At 37.1% G+C, this 22,318-nt stretch overlaps 1 protein-coding gene across 1 annotated transcript in view; it reads right to left on the bottom strand.

The window, feature by feature from the left end:
• Rph (Rabphilin) overlaps positions 1 to 22,318 on the bottom strand; it is a 157,556-nt gene that overhangs the window by 99,953 nt on the left and 35,285 nt on the right. The window contains exon 2 of the mRNA XM_071591913.1: positions 15,612 to 15,709. Within this exon, the coding sequence (XP_071448014.1) occupies positions 15,612 to 15,682 (71 nt within the window). The 5' untranslated portion in view covers positions 15,683 to 15,709. The remainder of the gene's footprint in view (positions 1 to 15,611; positions 15,710 to 22,318) is intronic.

A 22,318-nucleotide genomic window follows, 5' to 3' on the forward strand; every position in this document is an offset into this window, starting at 1 on the left:
CTAATACACACCATAGAGATTAGCAGCGAATTCTGCCCAGCCATATGGATCGCAAAAGATCACATTTCCATAAAGAAACTGGGTGTTGCATAATGATTACGCATGAACGAACGTCGTGAATGTTGTTGCTCAATATAGCACAAGTTATTGTTAATCATGTTGTTTTCTCTCTTTAAGGTTTATATCTAGCACCGAATGGCTTTTTACTGTTCCTCAATGTAAGAAACCACATTCGTGGAAGGGGTTTTTCATCAGCATAGAGGCGTTTGCAAACTAAACATGTGACAACTTCCAACGGCGGCCGCTTTCTCAAAATGAGAATATAATCAATGAAACTGACATAAAATATACGTTATACATTAATTTAACAATATTAGATAAAAGAAAAATTTTGCACAGCATATTATAAGAATGAAAAATTGGTTCTCATTCTGTATTGAAGTGACCTCTTAGAAATCGCCTTAGGAATATCAAAAATATGTGAGACATCATCGTGAAGTCTAAATAATTTATCCACGTCCCCAAAATACACATACCATACATAATATTTGTCGGCAATCACAAATGGGAATAAAGGGGGAAGTTCAGCATCATTATGTTCTTAGGTAACATATACAACAGGCAGAAAAGGCTTAACACAGCATAGCATCCAAACGGACGAGTACATGCAGTTCATTTATTTTTCCAATCAATTTCAATCAGTATTATTAATTATAAAAATAAAAATTGTTGCTGTTGGTAATAACCAAGAATTTATTGAAATTTGGAGAGTGTGCTATGCCGAATTTAATGTTGTAATAATGGAAACTTTTCAAATTAATTTGCATAAATGACTTTATATTTTATGTTTGCATTTAAATAACGTGCATTAGTTTTTAAATTGAATTTTATACCATAAGGAAACAGGAAAGATAGCGGAAAAAAATTAGCCTGTGGAGGACAATGAAAAGAAATTAATGCCCGAATTGCAGTGCTTTGGTTCCCATAGTTTAGTAACGGTAGTATATTCTCTTCTATGAGGTATGTTAAATCCTATTATAAAATATCATTATTTAATAATATTCATTTGATATTTGACCGCGAAAGTGGAAAAGATATAATAGGGGATCAAAAAATCCTTCTGCTGATAAGAAATTATTAATATCCTGTAGCATCGGCAGCACACATAACACTAATTACGGGTTGCATATACATCAGGATCACTACCTCTGCTTTAAAATTAACTAGGTTCATTTAGATAATAGAACTGCCATGCTTCACTCATTGATTCATCGATTATGCTCCCTTATTTATTTATAACAAAAATTAAGCTGTATTAGATGTCGCCTTTTCATTCCTTCTCAAAATTTGTCATCTTACTGTTTATTCAAACATTTGACTTCGATGGAGTTGACTGAGTTCATTTCAAAAATAAAAATGTTGGTTAAATAATATGAAGTTAAAAATAGCGGAGGATAATAACTGTTCAACGTATTTCACGTCTTTACTCTCACTCCTCTCTTTAAACTCACCAATTTTCCCACAAATCGTACACACACTTCTTCAAGAATTATCACTTGTTAAGTCACGATGTCAATAAAAATACACGAAGAACCTTTACTCAGCCATAAATTACAAAGCGTCTCTTTTGTATTCTTCCAACGTATTCTTAAAGACAATCCATTTAATTCAGAATCTAAAGTGATTCCCTACGGCCTACTTTCAGCAACTTCATCTTCAATAGGTAAGTGGTGCCCTTCGTGCGATTGTCTTTTCTTCCCTGTGTCCTCTTCACCTTGCTAACTCCCATTCCTCTTTCTCACCATTTCTTTCTTCTCCTTATAATTTTTGAATTTAATCTTCTTTAATTAAATTTACATCTCTTTTTCGATTTAGTAACTGATGCTTTGAACTAAAAAGGTTTGTTACTAATTGGCCAAATCCCCGAGGCCTGAAAAAACTTCACATGCATCACACTTGTTTAAGAAAAGAACGCGGAGAAATTTAATGAGAGAAAAGAATACACATACAAAGGAGAAGATGGAACAAAAAATATACCAAACAAATAACGAGCAATATTGTACGCCTAAAAAGAGTACACTATTAAAACTTCTCTCTATTTTTTATTTTTAACATAAACCGTGTCATTTCTGATAATGCTTTATTAAATAATTGAATTATATTTAAAAAATGAAACCTAAACTAACAATAGACCAAGTCTCTTGACTTAAAATATGGTTTAAACAAAGGAAAACGAATTTAATTGGAGAGAGAATAGTTCTTCGGCCTCTTAACAGATTGAAAAGTCAAAAATTGGATCTGCAGCCACTGACAATGTCTTAAACTCGGGAACAGATGGCCTAGCCTAGGCAATACGCTTGACATGACTCAGTTCATATCTTTATTTAATGGAAAACATCGAATCGTCTTTATTTTGATATTTACAATTAGGAATTTACCAAAAATGATAAGAATGATTTTGAACTCAGATTTGAACACTAGGCTACTACCTTCCTCAGAGAAAATTTAGGAAAACATATGTTTTCGGTTTAGGCTCATTTCAATCAAATATCGATTGGATTTCATTTGTATTCAGCAGACTGTTCCTATTTAATAACTCTTTGTTTTTCGAAAAAAATGATGTTCAGCTATAAGTTACGGTGGTAAGTTGACATTCAAATGAAGTAGTTAGAGAGTTAACAAAGGAACCCATTTATGGTCAACAAGAAAAGTTTATCGAGGATAAAGGAAAAAATCGTGTACATGCTCTCCTCTCCACTGGCGTTGTACAATTACAACGGGTACTTTAATGAGAGAATATGTCAGAAATAATAACTACGGTATAATCAGAGACCTTTCAGAAGAAAGGGGAGCATTTAAAGGGTAGTGCGAAACTGTTTATATCATTTTCAAAAGAACATTCCACAAGGAAAGCGGACGCTGATTCCAAAAAATTGATTGCCATATGAGGTATTATTTATATGAGATAAAATAAGATATGGACAGAAATACTACGTTGAATCAGTATGATTACTAAATTTCGGAAGTGCTGTGGGGCTTCCAACATCATAATAAACCAAGATAAGATTGTATGGAAATATAGAGCTTAAAAGGAAAAAAAATGAACAATTCAATGAACCTAATAAAAAATTAAATTAAAATACTTTTCACTATACAGTGAAGGAAAGATTTAAAATATTTATAAGAATTGGGTTAAAAGCTGGCTAATACGTACAGAAAACTAAATAACTCATGAACACAGAGATATAGTAAGATTTTCGTTTAAATTGTCTAATTGATAATCCTTGGGATCCCAAGCCATTGTCGTTCAAGTAGTACACATTTTTGTACCCTGTATATTCAACAACTCAGATTAAAATTCAGAAATACCTGAGGTACTTCAATAAGCAACTTTACGTAAATGTATCGATGCAGAGATTATGAAACGTAAGAAAAAAGGGAATAAAAATACATATGGAACAAAAGTACAGATACTTTCACGATAGGATACTTTCCGTCTTAAGATTAAAGATTTTAACACAGAACAAATTTACACATGTAACAAAGAAAAACACAGCAACGATAATTGTAGAAAAAGAGTAGATGTTTATGACATAAAGTTAGAATACAACGTGACCCTAGCATAAAATTAAAGTAAAAACTTTTACATTCATTACTACGTGACCATATAATTGAATAAGAATATTTCTCATAGTATACCAGGGATCAATTCCAAATCTGGTATTTCTTTTGCAGTAGTGTCTTAGTTCGGTACACGCCTAACATATCTCAAAATGTTAAACCTTTAATCCTCTGATCCTAATTCTTGAAAAAAAAGAATAATACCACCACCAAAAAAATGCCACTATCTTTCAAGCAAAGTATTCATTAATTCATTTCTCGTAACCACATATTCCATAAATTGCCACCATTAAAATTGAAGAACGAACTTCCGGCAAAGGTTTCCAATATTTCCGTATGCCCTTAGCTTGGAAGAGAACAGCTAAAAACAAATAATCCAATCCCTTATTTTAGTCTAAGAGTTTTATTGGAATTGCTGTGCATTAAAAATTCGCCCGTAAAAGTTTGATAAAAGGGGTTACAGATGAAATATAGGATAGATGAAAAACTTTCAAATATCTGCACGGAATATATAAAAAGATCACGCAACTCACATTTGAAGTGTGACAAACATTTCCATTCTTCATAGAGCACGCTGACAAGCAAATCATTATTATAGCCGGTGTACCTCGTCCAAGTATGCTGCTTTTTAATACCCTAAAAGCTTTTGTTCACTCAGGTGAATCTAGGGAAAGGTTCTTCATATTATAATCCCCTTCTGCTGTAACGTGTCTTTATGGTTTATATTCACATCTTCATTGTTTCCAAACCCTTCATGTAGTCCAAAAAGGTTACTTTCTTCCTCCCTTGTCCCCGATTAAGTAACCTTCTCCCTTTTATGGCATAGCGCGGCATCCCATATTTATATCTTTCATCCACTTTTTCTTCCAAATTTCCCACAACTCTCACTTTCCTCACTCCATGTAATATTTCCTCTTTTTCCTTCATCTCTTTAAAGATTTTATTTTCTATTCTATTCCATAACCATACCCTACGTTCCTTCAATATACGCCAGTCTTATTACACCAAGTACACATTTCTGAGTCATAAAAAGCGTCTCTTTGTAATAAAGTCCTTGATATATATTTTTAATCTCTACGTCGAATACCAGCCTTTAGTTTCAGCGCTTTTGTAAATATATTTGATTGTAAATATATTCTTCTACTAACATCTGTCCGCCATCTTCCTTAATAATACATGAATAAATAAATATACCTATATATTTATTAATTAATGTGTACATACATAGTGCGTTCCAAAAGTAATTCAATTGCATTTCTCGTACCATTTCTATTGGTCAAAGTGGGATCAAACCACTTGTAGTATGTGGAGGGGACGCTAAGCTTTTCCGCAATTTCAATACTTTTTAAGCTTTAAAGGCGGCAGGACGTCAGTTATTGTAAACCTCTGCGCGCCGACCTTGTCACGAAAGACCAACCGAGCGGAAATTTCAAGTGAAGTATTACAATGAATTGGAAATTAACCTGATTATTTGGGCAATGTCATCACTGGTGATGAAACCTGGGTTTTTGAATACGACACTGGTACAAAAAGCCAAAGCTCTGGCTGGCAAACCGATAAGTCTCAAAAGCCCAAAAATGGAAGAATGAGCAAATCAAAATTGAAAACAATGCTCACTGTCTTAATCGACACTAAAAGAGGATTGCAGGAGTTTGTGCCTAAAGGACAGGTAGTTAACGCTGCCTTGCGTGGATGTGCAGGAAAGATATCTCCACTACCTGGAACCTCCATCACGACAATGCGCCTTGCCACAACGCGCTACGAGACCGCAAGTTTCTGGACAAACACCAGGTGCCAACGCTGCTCTACCCACCCTACAGTCCTGACGTAGCTCCAGAAGACCTCTTTCTGTTCCCTCGGATTAAGGCAGCCCTGAAAGGAACCCGTTTTTGTCCATAGAAGAGATAAAAATTAGCCGTGACGAAGACCTTGCAAGAGGTCCTCGAATACGCCTTCCAGGATGAGTACCGGTGATGGCAGAGCCGCTGGAAAAAATGTGTAGAGGCCAAAGGACAGTTCTTTGAAGAATGTTAAGTGTTTGTGCACATCTGTTCAATAAATTACCGTAAAAAATTAAATTGTTTCTTTTGGAACGCATCCGGTCAGAAATATTTTCATACATGTGAACTGCTCGATTCCGCTTTTCCCACCTTTCCTGTGTTCGTCCTTAACGTAATACGTACACATAACACAAAACGTAACACAAAAAACGTAAATTCTTCTGATTTTGTCACGTTAAATGTTTAGAGTTTGATAATACCAAGCTACCTCGACGAAATTTCGGAAGGATTAGACCTATTTGTAACATACTATTGCATGTATATCATTGGTACTTAACACTTCTCTGAAATAATAGGTAATAGGTAATATACAACCTTACTTCAATTTTTAATAATTGAAAATTCCTGAATCTATACTGCCTATATGCTAACTTCGAACTATTGTTTTACCTAGAAAGAAGGATATTGTCGTGAAGTTACTAAGCATCCGAAAACATATTTGGACTGTATAAACATTTGCAATTTTTTAATGCTTCTAAGCTCTCGCAAACCACAAAGATACATATATATATATATATATATATATATATATATATATATATATATATATATATATATATCTTACACTCAATAATCCTTCCTTTCCCCGTATGTTAAACTCGATTTTTTTCTTTTATTAGTTTACCGGTTCAGCAATAAACGTATTTCGGGATTGCCCTGCAATATTTACGACAAAGAATGGAAAGGATGTATCGTCACACAGATATTATCCATTTAATTGTGACCGACGTGAATACTAGCCCACTAGCTGGGACATTAGTTCGCCTTGCCGAAGTATTCTTTTCCAAAATTTAAAGGGAGTCAGAGAAGTATATGATCTGCCATACTGCGCGAGCGGTTGTCCGGTAAATCACAAGCATTTTCCGGAAAATGAACGAGACAGAATGGGTGACCTTTTATACACCAATCATGATGAAGTATCAACTGCTACTGTTTGAAATCCTTTCATCCACTATTATTTTGTTGACTAGTGGATAGAAATGAATTATTAAATTTGAGAAATTTAGGTAATTATTTTTTAAATTTTTTTATTTTATTTTTAATTTTATATCATGTTCTCTCAATTCCTCGTTTTTTGAATGAACAAATTATTTTTCAATCATCCACTCCAAACAATTTCTAATTATGTATATCTTACTTTGTGTAACAATAGAAAATATGATAAAAAATACATAAATCTCCAATATTAAAAATAACAAAATTGAAAATTTAATCAATTATACGCATTTTAATTTTTAACCCTTGTGTTTGCATATACCTTTAGCATATATTTGTTGAAACGAAATATTGCAACATGACTGCTTTTTTAATAACGTCCTACTCATTGTCACTTTTTGTCGCAAGCATTTGATACAGAGAGATAATAGGGTGACGTTAATAATGAAATGATGAAATTGTGATAACAAAACAATAGAAAAACCATAGTAATGCAAATCTTACCCTCGCTCACGCTCAGGGGTTTTAGAACATACTTGTGTACTGGAAGACAAGACACAATGGCGTTTCAGCATCCTTCGCATATTTAAAAATATAGGAGCAGGATTTAAATATTGGTCAAACCAAACTCGATCGATACCTTTTCGAGATCGTTAAAGGGTAAAAAATGCATGTTGATTATTTCCTAACAGGTCTTTTTAATCTCATCATCCTTCGTGGCTCCATAAATTAATATCCTTCGATGCGATATAAATAACCTTACTTGACACATCGCACCCGCGTGGAGTAGCCTCCCATTAAAATTCGGAGCACGTTGATCCATAATTTTTGGAGTTATCACCCTGGTGGACTTTGTGCGTCCAAAGAAAATCCAGCCGATTTCTTTTTCTCCACTGAGGGAGTGCCCGTGTAGTGTGTGATGGCGTTCTATGATAGCCTTCCAGGCCACCACCCTCCCTTTAATTCTTTCCTTTCATACGCACAAGAAGTCCGTCTCCCTTTTTCCCCACTTGCCGACTCCCTCCTTCCTTTTTATCTCTTTCTCCCTTTCCTTCCCACTTCCGCCGTCAGTCAAGCTGTTCCGATTCCCTCCCTCCCCTACACACTCACATCCGACCTTCCCAATGGTGGCTCCCTGTCGTTGCAAGAATTCAGTGAGAGGTTGAAAACGCCGCGCACTCTTTCTTGAAAGACACTTGAAGTCCTTTTTTTTTCTCTTTTCCAACTGACTCCGCGTAGGAGTCTCAGCGACTCCCATCCGCTCGTGAAGAAAGAGAGAGAGGGAAGGGGCCAGGTGGAGTCTTCTCGTCCACCCCACCCACAGCTCCGCTTGCCTCTTTGAGGGAACAGGTTAAGGTCGGTCTCCCAAACTCCCCACCCTTTACAAAAGCCTCCTTCTCCTCTCTCTCCCACCACACTACTCGAAAACTTCGCCTCGAGGCTATTGTCGTCATTCAAAATTTTCTATCTCCCTCCCTTCTTATCCCTCGTAATAACAGCGCCGGCTCAACGGTCTCAAAAGAGAGTCCGTAATCTCCTCCCACCCTTCCGGCCCTTTGTTTGGGCCCTATATCCTGCTTTTCTCCCCCTCCATCCCTGCCCATCTCCGGCTCGCACAACTCCCACCCACCTGACTCCCGAATGGCGCGGTGATGGCGCGAGATTCCCTCTTCCCCCGCCATCGCCGTTCGTTATACATCTTCTCTTCTCCTCGTCGTTCCCTTCCCCCCCTCTCTTTATCTCCACCTCTCTTTTCCTTACTCGTGATCCACCCCTCGAGGGTGTGTTCCGCTCCGCCAATCCCCTCTCGCCGCGCATCCGTCATAAAACCCAAATTCCTCAAACTCTACCACGGCGCGCTTTCTTCCCTCCTCCACTCCACTTCACTTCTTGGAGATATTCTCTTTCTCTCTCACTCTCTTTACCGCTCATCCCTTCGTCTCCATCTTTTACCACGGATGGGGCGCCGTTCGGACAATGCGTAGATTCAATATTCGGTGAAGCACACGTTTCTCTCATATTTCAGAGGGTCTGGCACTAGGATTAGTCAGAATTCGTAAAATAAAACACCTAAACCTCATGCCAAGGGAACCTACGATAAGTCTATACTAATCCAATGCTGGGTAAAAAACATAGTAATTGAGAATGAATGGAGTACTTTTTAAATTATTACTGGGTCAATATCATTTGACACCCCTAAGTTGTTTTTTATAAAGTATTTACCCGAAAAAAATCCAATAAATAAATTGATACATAAGGTATGCGTGGAAACCGACTCCCTTTCATTGTGCCAGCATTTGTTTCCATTGGCGGTCCAATTGTATAGGAATCGCACCGTTTTTTAAGAGGATCCTTAAAAACCATAAAGGAGAATTGAACCCATGACTTTATGGTTAGTGGCTGACTGCTCTACGCACTACGATTTCACAGAACATTAATAATCAGCTTGAGAGGTTAATTTGGATGACACTTGAATGAATGCCATTTTAGTCACGCTCAAAATTTTGATAAAGTTTCATTCAAATTTTAAATACACTCGTCAAGGATTAAATGAAAGAAGTTACTTCATGGTCTCAATTTCGCCCGAATAAAGACATTTATCTATCTGTCAATTGCTCTCACTATGCCTGAAAATTTTTGAGCGCAATCTTGAATCACTAACTTGAGGTTACTGCATTAAAATTTTGGGAATCAATGACAATGACGCGACAGTTCGTGGCCTTACCGCAGAGAGCTTTTTAATTCATAAAACAAGAGGAGGACAAGGAACAACGGCGACGAAAAAAATAACGTTGGCATTTGCCTTATATGGGTGCCCTCGATTTTTTCTCGTCTGACACTCTTTTCCACTTAAATTTCCATTTTAGCGATACGAAACTTGGGACCAGAACATCCATGGAATCCAAACGCGCTGATCAAACCGGAGGCGTGTAAATTTGTACAGTGTCCATAAAATGGCCAGCTAAAATTAAAATGCTTGAAAATGGTCTTTGCTATTCAAAGAGACAGAATGCGGTATCCTATTCTTTCTATTAAGAATAAAATGCTACAATAGCGGTCCCAACTATTATATTACATCGAAAAATGAAATGCTCTTTCTCTTCTTAAATTCTAAAATTCTGGAAGGGATTTTGTAGCACTACTGTATCAAATGAAATTCTATAACATTTTACAATAGTTAATCTAACTATGAACTTTTTTACAATGATATACAGCTAGCTATGTAAGCTAACACCAAAGGATGTAAAAATTAACCATTTAACCACAAAGCTTATAAGCAAAGATATGTTAACCTTCTCAAATTCCCCTAGAAGGAGGATAACGTGGTGGCGTGTTTACCTATGCGTCAGAGAGCTATCCCTAAATTATGAAATCCAATCCAACGCTAACTGAAATGTTGTATCAGATAGACTATTAATAAATAAACATCATTCAAGACGAATTTATTAGGATCACCTCACATACGGAGGCGAGATAACCGAATTAAATAATCGGTTAAATGACTGAACTTTCCATTTTGAAATACCACATACTGTAAATACAGTAATTTTCTCACCTACTTGGGATTTGTTTAAAAACACGGAAAATATTAACTTTGTTTTGATTATAAATGTCATCTAGTGGTATATATCTCGGCTCATCTTTCTTACTTTTAATTTCCCTTGCCTGATTGTATCACTTCTTCTACATTGTTGAGTTAATATCGGATTATCAATATTTTGGAAAATGGATTAGTTTTAGTTTTTCAAGAATGAGTTTTACTCTAGATTATGTAAATCAAGTTTCTTTCATAGTGGATTGCAGGGACAGTATCTAAACAATTACAGTAATTTTATATTCTGAAAACTTTGATTCTGTTTATGATTACCATGACTCATGAAAGCATTATTAATAATAATGGAACAACAACTACTTTTACAGCATGGTGAGCCACGCGCAGCAGTTACATACATTTTGAAGTTGAAGAATTTTTACACCTCAGTCAAATATAACTCTGCACACTTTTCAGCAAAATGAACTTCGAAGGGAACTACATGAAATAACTCACGTCCGAGAAAAAAAAGCATTAGCGACCTTTAAGCACAGGTGGTATTCAAAGATGCAAGATTAACTCGAATGACTCAAGTGAAAATACCTCGATTGAGTTGATGAACAATGTATGTGCGTTATAAGTTATAACGGATAATGTATTCGCTCCATTTTCATTAAAAAAGATGCATGAAATGAAGATGTGTGACTTTATTTGCACCCGTGATAATCTGTGATATATTTTAAGGATGATTCACAAAAAAAACCTGAATGCAGTAATACTGGTGATGAGAATACTTCATAAAACGTTAGCTTGAGTTGAAAAGCTTGGATTAAATTATTCAGATCCCTTGAGCTAAATCAACCTAAATTATAAGGGTAAAAATTCGCTGAAAATACGGGAATTAAGGGAATAATGGAAGATGGGTCGTACGAATGGAGCCCTTGGGAGGAAACCCACGCCGCGAAGTTCCGAATTTCCTTCTTCTGAGACAGAAAACTTCTCTCCCTAAACTTTACAATTCTCCCCCTCCCCCATCACTTCTTCTCCCCCGGTCTCGAGTTATTCCCTTTATTCCCTCACCGCCTGCGAGTGCATCCTATCACGTCACCCCGCCAAGTGAATCAAGCCGGACCCGGCCCATCTCGGCGACTCCATCTCATGGCCGAGGCACCTGACTCCCCCACGTGCGGGTGAGGGAATAGTCGGAGAGAGACACGCACACACGAACGCATTCCTCTCTCCCACGAGCCATGCCCCCCCCAACAGGATTGAACGCTTCCCTCAGAGGAGAGGCTCGTCTCCGCCTCCCCTGTGCCCCCCATCTCCGTCGCCCGCCCCGGTCTTTTACCTCACGACCCATCTTACGGGATTGCCGAGAGGAGATACAGGAAGAGGGGAGCAGCGAAAGAGGGAGGCGCACCGCCCACGACGTCACCGCAGTGAGAAGAACTTCATCGGTTTACGGCCATGTTGGTAGGATTGGACGGATGAGGGAGGGCGGGCGAGCGAGGCGCGGAGATGAGAAGATGTAAGTGCGCCGGAATGGGAGAAGGGAGGAGATTGGGTAGAGGGTGGAGGGGTAGGGGTGAGAGAGCGAGTGTTAGGTAGCCGGTTAGTTGGCTTTGTGCGGGCGCTGAAGACAGCTGGGACCGTGTGAACCGCAGTGGATTTAACGGTAGCCTCGGGTAACATTAGCAGGCTAAAGGGTTAGCGGTTGGGTTAAAGGAACTCGAATTCCGAAGGAACATAATTGAAGGGATCATTGCCCTCATGCAATCTTCTTGAATGTATTAAACAAAATGAACAGAATAATTCTGAAATATAGCTTTTTTAGACTAACCTTCCTTTCTAATTATTTTACACCTATATTTAAATGAGTACGGCTCTTTGTTTTAATCCTCTGCGGTACTAGTTTTTGAAGGATAAAGTGTGTCTACCTCACGCATACATGCCAGATAGAGACTTGGAAAATAAAAATAAAGCAAGCTGATTCGGAGGCTATCTAAGTTGGCTTTGTGTTGAAGTAGCGGAGGAAAAATGCAGATGCAGTGTAAAAATCTATTAATCCATGTTATACAAATATTTTAAAAATATAATGACGTTCAACTTTCTACTAAACCGACGGTGCACTTATTATATAAAAAATTCTTTCAAAAATTCAACTTACAATTGACGAGGACCAGCAAATAGATTTCCATATGTAAACGGTCTCCAAAATTGTCAAATGCACGCTGAACTTAAGTTTCTTGAATCTTATGCATTATGAAATGTATGAATCAAATACAACTTTACATTAACTAAGAAAATAGAACACATTTGTATTTACTCACGACGAAGCATTTCAAAGGGTTCGTGAACAAAGTCAATTAACCATGTTCAAATAAAAGCAATTTTCTCATTAATTCCTCGTCCACCTAACGTAGTACTCATGGGAGAAAAGCTATTTGCAGTAAAGGCTAAATCCCAGCCGCAGGTGGTTATTGTAAGCGGTGCGCTCGATTACTTTGTCCCATTTACATAGCTGAACAGAGTAACTCAGGGATAAAGAAGAGTAAAGTGGGTGCAAGGAGAAATTAAGCGCCGAAAGTGCTTCTGGTTCCGATGTTAGAGGGAGTACGAAGGAATGGAATGTGAGCAATTTATAAGAACGACGTTGAATCGTGATTAAAATTTTTCTCCCTAGATCATTTAAAAGCCTGTGCAGGTATACAATTCGGTTCCACAGGGTTAAAGCGAATCCCAAAATACATAATTAGAGGCTATACTTAATCTACTCAATTCGTTTAATGGAGATAACCGGCTATATTGAGATTTATTACGTACCAAGACCGAAGTGTCGAGGAATGTGTCTCTGACGAATGAAAGTATAATATAAATAATCCAAAACGAAGAGGTCGCCTACTACCCGAAAAGAGTCTTGTCACGTCGTGTTCTTCATTCGCGACACGGGGTTGACTCGATTTTCTTTACTTTTTTACCGACTGCTCTGCCAATCTTTCCTTCGCAGGCTATGGGATTCGGAATCAAATCATACGTTGCATAACACGGTGAGTGTGGACCCGGAATCAGAATTCAGCTCGTGAATGGTGTGACGAGTGGTTGAGGAGGGTCCGAATATGATCGTAAAATGCCTACCATAGCTAGCACACGACACCTTAAAGTGTTTAAGGGCGTTGAGTCGGCGTTGGTTGAGGCAGACATGGGTGACATGAGGGTGAAGGAGAAAAACCTATCACTCAATCCCCATTCTCACGGTGAGAACCTAGTTCTTTCTTTTTTTTTAATTTTGAAAATTTCTCCACACCTTTACTGCGCAATCCGTCCTTTCGCTTTGCTTCTCGGGATGGCGACAAACTCTTTTACGTCCTAGAACTACCTTAAAACCGATGGCTCACTCTCCCTTATTACTTCTGTAAAAAGTAAAGGGAGTTTCAAGGGGGTAATAAACTGCGATGGCTCCATGTTCAGGGGTGCGGTGGCAGGAGTAAGGTCGAGTGGAATCCTCCCCTTGCCTCCCCCCTCCCCCCACCTTGCAGCCCTCTTTCGGATGAAAAACAAAATAAAAAGAAAAAAGGGGCAAGGGAGGGAACTGGAGGGGTGGGGGGAGTGGGGTAAAAAAAAGTACGATTGAGTGCGCACATTCCATGAGCGTCGAAGAGAAATGACGCCCGTAAAAACGGTTCCGTAAAAAATGATGGGAATATCGTATATTTATGCCGGTCTATTTTTATGCCTTTTCACCTCAGACGTCCCCGTCGAGGGTTTTATTTTTTTTGGTTATTGAGAATCCTCGATTTCCAGCTGTCCCGTTGATCTGTTATATAAGGGGTTGGGGCTGTAACACAAGGGGCGTCCCGCTCTCTCTCTCCCAACTTCCGCTCCGTTACTTCTGCGCCAAGGCTATTGACGCGAAAATGACATGGTCGTGAGCGTCCAAAGGCGACAAGGGTTGAACTACAGCGCTTGGAAACACGTCGCTGAAGCGATTTTCGGCTTTCTTTGCGGTCGATTAAGTTACTTCGTTAATTTTAGTTTTTAATAGTAAGCTGCTAACTTACAAAATTCAGTTAAAAATACTGATTAAAAAGAACAATAGTTTTAAATGAAAAATGAACGAAAGTAATGCTCATCTCAGGGAAAATAATAGCCAAGAGAGACAGATCGAGGTGAGCTCTAGGTCCTGTTTTGAAAAGAAATGTGGAATTCTCAGGAGAAGACTTTCGGCAAATCATTTCGAAAAAAGCTATGCACTTTCGGAGGTCAATTTTGACGAGGGAGAAGAGAAACTAAGCTTTTATAGTAATTTAAAATTTACTATTCATTAAATATGCCAAATGTCATACTTGGAAAAGGTGGTTAGTCAAATGTAAAATCTTCCAGAAGTATTTTGAAAAAACCCGTAGGGCAGAGAGGAAACTTCACACTACGCAGTTTGATGAATCACCTTTTTAGTTATAGCTCTCGTAATATCAAGCAGAACCGCAAAGCAGATGTTCCTAGACCCCTTGAGGATGAGCTTACACTCCACAAAACCCGGTAAGGCTTTAACTTGTGAAGTGAAAACATCCACACGAAGGTCACGCTACTGTGTAAAAAAAATAATGCAAACGAGCCATCAAGGTCACACGATCAGACATTGAAACCCATACCATAAAAATATTCTCTCGCCAGACAAATAATCGAATTTTTTTCCAAACACAGAATTCTCGACTGCACTTTTTGGTGCGTTTTGAAAAATTGCACTACATATTTTGATTTACCCCACATAATGTGGTAATTTTGTATTGCCTGTCCAAATTCCTTGATAATGGTGAGCGACATGATGTAGGTTCAGTACATTCATCAATCCTTGGGACTATTTCAGAATAAAATTATAAAATCTCTACCCCTTGCGTTTCCTAAGGTTACCCCCATTGATATCCCATTTGATTCTGAAAATTAATCTTAAGTTCTCCCTAAAAATGCTAAGTCTTTAAACTAAGTTATTTAATAAATAATTAATGTAACAATTTTGTAGAACATTTCTATTCATAGAACCCAGGGCATAATTTGATAAAACTAAATTTTCGGTAATTATTTTGTTATCTGGACAAAATTACCCTAAGGCTGAATTCTGCCTCAATTGTCATGCTAAAAAATTTGTCATATAACTTAATTTTATCATTTAATTGTACTTGATTATTAAAATAATATTTTTATTCACATAACAAGCAGTTACTGGAAATTATATGACGGAATTCTCATTGAATACTATATTTTCCTTTTAAAATGCAGCGAAAAATATAAGACTCTCTGCAAAACATAAGATTCAGGTATTAAATACCTGTATTCATCGAAAGTCAAAATTGAAAAAATATTACGATGCATCAACAGAGATGCTTTTGTATTCAAAACATGAACAGTGGTAAAGTTATTCTACACGAAAACGTCGACGCTCGAGATGAATGGAATCTCTGACTTACTTTGCTCTCAGAGCTAGCTGTCTGTCGTTTGGGCACACCCATCTGTCCTTTGTAGTTCCAAAGTCGACCATCGCTGCGAATGAGTTCAGCCACGGGCACTGGAAAAAACACGACGTGAGTATTAAAATAAGATGAATGAACTTATGATAAAATTTTATGCAACCACTAAGATATACATGAAATACAAAATTGCGCTTGACTCTAAACGTAAGTAATTTATTGAATTAAATATGTCGAAATTTGATGCCTATTTCCTCAAGATTACCATTTTGAAAGTAGTCCGACGACGGTTGATTTTAAAGTCTTGTACCCAAACTTTTGTGACCATAGATATACGTGTGGAACCGACCGTAGCCATTCCAATTGGCAGAAATAATACGAAGTATTTTGCAATAAATTAAATCAAATTTAGCTTAAGAGTCATTCGGACTATGTAAATTTAATTGAATACCATTAAAGTTATGTTAATAGTGTAAGAAAGCAGAAAGAGCTCTTAGGCTGGAGAGGGATCAAAAATGATCAGCGTGAGTGCCACAAACCCCGCTTGAGGAATATTTATGGCTTTAGTATATCTCAAAATAGAGGGTGTGTCGTAGTCTCTCAATTGATCCGATTAGTTTTAAATGTTGCATTGTTTTCAAACTTCTTTAAAAGAAAAAAGGCCTTAAAATCATTGAGTATGATAATTGATTGGTCGTAAATGAATGTTCCCCTTGGATCTTTGCATGATCTTCTGCAATCTCAAAACACATATTGTATTCAAGTTAGTTATTTGGAGCCATTTAAAGTACTTCAAGGGTCTATGAAGAAGTAAAAGAAAATAAAGAAGTACAGGCACTCCTATCTTCTTGAAAAATCAGACTATAGAAGAGTAAATAATGTCCATTATGAAACTTAAACATTCATAAAACACACACACAAACATTTCACTTCATAATGTGACAAACAATGCTTGAGTCAATGTACAACTAACTCACTTCACCTTTGCCAAGAAGTCAAAAACGAGCACTTGATGAGATATCATGCCGATTAACAGAACTTAAATATTACTTATTGCTATTTATCTTTTTCGTTTATTACTCCTAATTTTTAAGGGTTTTCAAGTGTTTAATTGCTTATTTTCTCAGAATTTCTATTTCTCTTCGGTAATCTTCCTTTTTATTCTTAATTTAATGTAAATGAAATAAAATTGTTTGAATTTGTAGAAAATTTTATGATGAAGGGTAATGACTAATGAAAAGTTCAATGCTGTGATTCACATCTATTCCTCAAAGTCAAACGATGCAGTACACATTTCCTTACCAATGGGTACCTAAATCTATTGCTCAAATTCATCTTAGAAGAACTCTGTCTAAAGGGATGTAGACACCTTCAATATATGTATGTATTTTTTCTCATTGAGCGAGAGCGTAAAAACCATGATTAATAAATGGGAATAAAACTGATGAAGACACAGAACAGTGAACATGATGTCTTACGATTCGAACATACTCGGATAACTGGCTAAAATGTAGAAGGAAAAATAGAAGAAAGCCTCAAGGAACACCACTCAGGATTTGGTAAAGACCTAGGAACAAGAGAGGCAATATTTAGCAACTGGCCGAAAATATTATGCATAAATTAAAGCCGTTTTGTGGAATTTGTGGCCATGGAGAAATCCTTTAACAACGTCAACTGGAACGAGATGTTCAAAATACCGAAAAACTTGGTGTGAACTACAACGACAGAAGAATAACACATCACCTCTACAGGTATAATCATGCAAATAAAAAACAAAGGAAAAATTGAAACCTAAAGAAACAAAGGAGTTAGACAAGAGTGCAAACTCTCAACAGCTCTCTTCAAACGCATATCTAGAGACTGATAGAAGCACTAGAATTGAGCATCATATGATTAAAGGTTAAAGGCGAAGAAATTACATGATTCGATTTGCAGATGATATCGAAGCAGTATCAGGAAAGCAAGAGGGCTTACGAGAAACTCTAAATGCTATGATAAATGTATTTCGGGAAGTAAAAGAGCCTGGCCATGAAGAATACTAAAATCCTTATGTATGAAGAGCGAATCTGAAACAAATATCAATAAACGGGGAGTGAAACTAGAGAGAGTGAAACCCTTCATGTACCTGGGCAGCAATATAACTTTGCATGGAAGAAGTTTGACAGACATCAAGACAAGAATAGCTCAAACTAAGAAGCCATTAAAGAAGAAGAAGAAGCATCTGCTATGCCCAAAGAGCCTGATGGCGCAAGCAATAAAGTGTTTCGTCAAAACGTTCGTGCGGAGCATCGTGTACCGACAGTATATCTTATCGTGTGATGACTTAGTATCAATAGAATATGGAAAATTGATAAATTGGAAGTGACCTTTGAAATGTGGTGCTGCAGGAGAATTATGACGGTTAAATGGATAGACAAAGAAAACAACGAGGAAGCTCATAGATAGATGAGCAGGAGAGAAAACAATCATATGAAGACATTTACGGCAAAGGATAACAAAACGAACAGGACAAACCTGGAGGCATGATGGATTAGTTAGAAACGTAAAAGAAGGAAAAATTTTAAGGAAAGATTCCTAGAGGAAGACCATGAGACTTACATGCACATAGGACAAATGTGGCTAATGACCGAGTGAACTATTAACATATTTATAGCTTTCAATTTTTCAAAAAACGGAAAAAAATCAACAATTTAAGAGATATTTGATGAACGTCAATTTTTTTCTACTCTTTTTCCTAGTTAAATTGTTTAAGCGAGCATCATACAGAGTAACAAAGGGCAATGAGATAAAACTGGCAACTGAGAAAAAATTTGGAAAGAAGGTAGCATCCGTTTTAAATTAGTAACGATTTATTCAACCAGGGTTTGAAAAGGCTGAGAGTTTCTATTTAATTTATAATACTACCAATAAGTGTGGGGAAAGCACATTTATCCTAAATTATTTTGATAAAAACTATATCAACTACAAAAATGTACGAGCTTCAACGAGGATGAATTTAACCTTTTACGGGAGTCTTCTAAAGGAAAATCTTCAATGGGCATTCAGCGCTATGCAGCACGTGAAAGAAGACTGGCATTGAAATGGATGAAAGAAAGGCGGCAATAACCTTCAGGTTGACTGCGACTGTTCATATGATACCCTTTTAAATTAAACTCATATTTGATTTTAAATCTTCGAAATATCTCTCGCGGGTAAATTCAAGGGACTACTATTTATTCGGGCGTTTTTTCTTCTCCATAACCTTCGGAGAAGGTTTTCCTTTACAAAACGGACGTATACGGGGGGAGGGGGGGGAGGGAGGAAGGTTCATGGAATTCACTCTGGACCCTTAAAAAGTAAAAGGAGAAGGTAAAAAATCCGGGCATAAAGGATACCATGGAGCTCCCTATAATTTTTATGCCGAAGGGCTTTCACTTTTTGGTTGAACTCGATTCAGCTTTTATCGTAAATGAAGACCAATAGTCAGAATTAGGAAGAACGAAAAAATATTACGTTCAGAAAATACAAACATTAAAAAGCGCGGTTATCTGAATCTCAAGTTACACGTATCCTGAGTTTTTATTGAGATTTAAAGAGTCTTACTGAGGTAAAAATATTTATTTCCCTTGTATTCATGCTCTGGATAGCAAAGAGTTATAAACTGCCGATGAAATAGATACTGGGAAAGAGTTACCCGTGGAGAAAGTGATATGTAACGAGTGAGTATTTGCAAAAGATGCTACTTTTTGACTGACTCTCATATACTACGGTAAGCCTATATGGCAAAATTTAAAAACTTATATATGAGAGTAGTGACCGATCAAATGCAAAATTTACGCTGGAAAATATTATTCCATTTATGTTAAAATTCCCATTTTATAAGAGTACAGTTTTCTAAATTTAGTTTTATCACCTGTATTATATAATTTACGCATGTATTTTCATCACTAATCTTATCATGACTCTTCTCTCTTTTTAATTACTTTAGTAGGGGACGAAACTACTTCGAGTTGGCTCTTAGGGAGACCACCAACAGTTAGTCAGTTTTGTGGAGCAAAATATCTTCATAATAAGAGATATTTGTTCTGAAAATTCTGGGCAAGAATTACTCATAATTTTCAGCATAGCGGAGAATTAAAAGAAAACGATGAGTCCGAGTATAATTAATATAATTGAATGATAGAGAAAATACGAAAACATAATATACTAGCGGTGATAGAATTTGCCCCAATTTTAGACTTGGCTGATCGAGGCGCACGCTTCACATCCGGAAATGTCGTGGATTGGAGCACGGTAGGAGCTTTTGTGGCCCCTATTGATCGACACGTAGTTCTGTTCCACCTATAGCTTAGATAGAAATATACCATGTGTTAAAATATATCATTATAACATATTTTACTAGCATATTTGCAATTATTGTTCATCTGCTAATAAACTTAAAAACACATTGCAAACGATACGTTAGAATAAGCAATTATTGAGCTCTCCGTATGCGATTCAGGTGAAGTATGCATTTTATATAAACACTCGACCTATTAACCCCGAGGAAATATTTTTTCTGACAAATTCCATTTCTATTAAGTATTAGCGTAATATGTGTATACTCAGGCCAAGACAAATCCGATCAGCAAGAGGCGAGAGAGGTTTTTCGAGGAATCTCTGTTCAAATCTACTGGTGTAAATGGAAGGATGTACCCGAGGGAGTTGGTTCTGAGAAAGGGCTTTTAAAGAGGAAATTATTATCGTAGAGCAGCAAAGAGGTTAAAAAGATAATACGGAACCAAGAATGTCAATGAAAGTTAAATACCAAAACATCTTGAGACACATGCACGTTCATTTAGCAAAATTTCCAATCATAAGTGATTAAGTGGTATAAGGAAGACGTTTCCTGTTTTAAATGCCTTCATTTAATTCAGCGAGGAAAAAAGTGCACTTATGAAACGTTAGAATAAAAGAATGGACTTGAGGCAAACCGAAAACGCAGAAGAATGTTTATGCATAGAAATATGCGAATGATAAATAAACAAATATCTGGAGAGTGCGCGAAATTCATGGAGAAACATTATGGAAATTGCAAAACTTGTGAATTACAAGTATTGCATATTATTAGATGGAGATCAGGAGAAATTATGTTGAATTTGAGTGGAAACTTAAAAAATCTCATCGTCAGAATATTTTAATAAATTAACCAAATTAAATATGGAACAAGTGAAATACATCGGAAGCCAAAATAATATATTATTTATGCACATGGAAAAAAATTATGGGAAAGAAATGGAGGACAAAGGGCCTAAAATTTAATTCTAGAGTTAATAAGCATTACTTATGAACATAGTTAACGGGAATACAATCTAAAACAGCAAAGTAAGTGACCTCGGTATCAAATACTTCCTTGAAACCTCTTAAGGCGGAAGAGAAATAATTAAAACGTGAAAAAAACTCGATTGTGGAAAGCGTATTTCATTTTCAGGAGCAGTGATTAGGGCTGCTGATGAGGTTTTCAAGAAAGTATAAAAATGAATTTCTTCATGTCTTCAAGAGGATAGAAAAAGTTGATATGAGTCCATTGTATTTATTGGGGTTTTATTTTAAGCCTGTCAAAATTTGGAGAATGAGTAAAGGCATACTGTTAAAAATCATAAATAATCTGCCTTGAAAATCTGTCGTATACAAAAAATGCTAAACTTGATGCAATGAATAATGATGAGAACGGAGTATTATTTAATTTAAATAACGCATTAAAATTGGTATGTTAGTCAATATATCATAACCACACCTGCATCAATAAGACTCTCCTCGCTCTGATGTACTTCTATATAATGCTCAGAATGGTCTACTTCTATACCTGTCAGTAATACATTACGACTCAAGTTTTCGTTCCCATTTTCAAGAGTTTCTCAAAAAATATGGCTTTTGGCATAAGTGAAAGTCGACCAGCACTCAGCTACAATATGCAAACTATCATTAAACACTCATTCAGGGCAAGGCTATAATTTAGCTTCCGATTAAAAGAAACTGGTTTCACAAGGAACCAAGTTAAGATGGCAATGTACAAAAAATTTATCTGGAGAGTGAATATTAAGTGACCCTGACAACCTCCCAGAAGAAGGTTAAGTCCAGATGCGTTATCAAGCCCGAATGTTTGGGAGTGGGAAAAAAGTCTTTGGCTCGGGGAAGAGAAAGAGACAACATCTATGGGTGGGTGAAGTTTTAATTAGCTCGTTCATAAACAAAAGCGGACAGTTGGAAGGACTCCCCCTCAGAATAGAATATTTTTTCGATGTTGGAGGGAAAAGAACAAGCATTCCTTCCGTTCACCCTTCACATCCCGTAGCACGCACTCCCTTACTTCAGGTCACGTTAGTTTTTCAATCAAAGGAGGTGTCGTTCATCGAGTGCGTCGGAGGGGCGGATCCTAGGCGACTATTCCACTGAACCCCCTCCTCCCACTCTTGAATCACTTCCCACCACCCAATCCCTCCACCAACTCAACGTCATTGTCCTCACTCGAACTCGAGAACCCCGTCGAACCCTCCCTCTCCGCACAATACAACGTCTTCATCCCGTGGCGAGTGGGAGAAAGGGGAGGAAATAATAAATAAGAAGGGGAGGTAGGCATTTTCCTATTCTTACGGACCAACGAATCCGAATGTTGTTGGCTCGCCGAGAACCTTTCGGAGCGGACGCCATCTTCGATTTTTCCGGGAAAAAATAATTCTTCTCCAAAC

The sequence above is a fragment of the Hetaerina americana genome, unplaced genomic scaffold (genome assembly GCF_022747635.1).
Source record: "Hetaerina americana unplaced genomic scaffold, ioHetAmer1.1.p SCAF_5, whole genome shotgun sequence".
Lineage (NCBI taxonomy): Eukaryota > Metazoa > Arthropoda > Insecta > Odonata > Calopterygidae > Hetaerina > Hetaerina americana.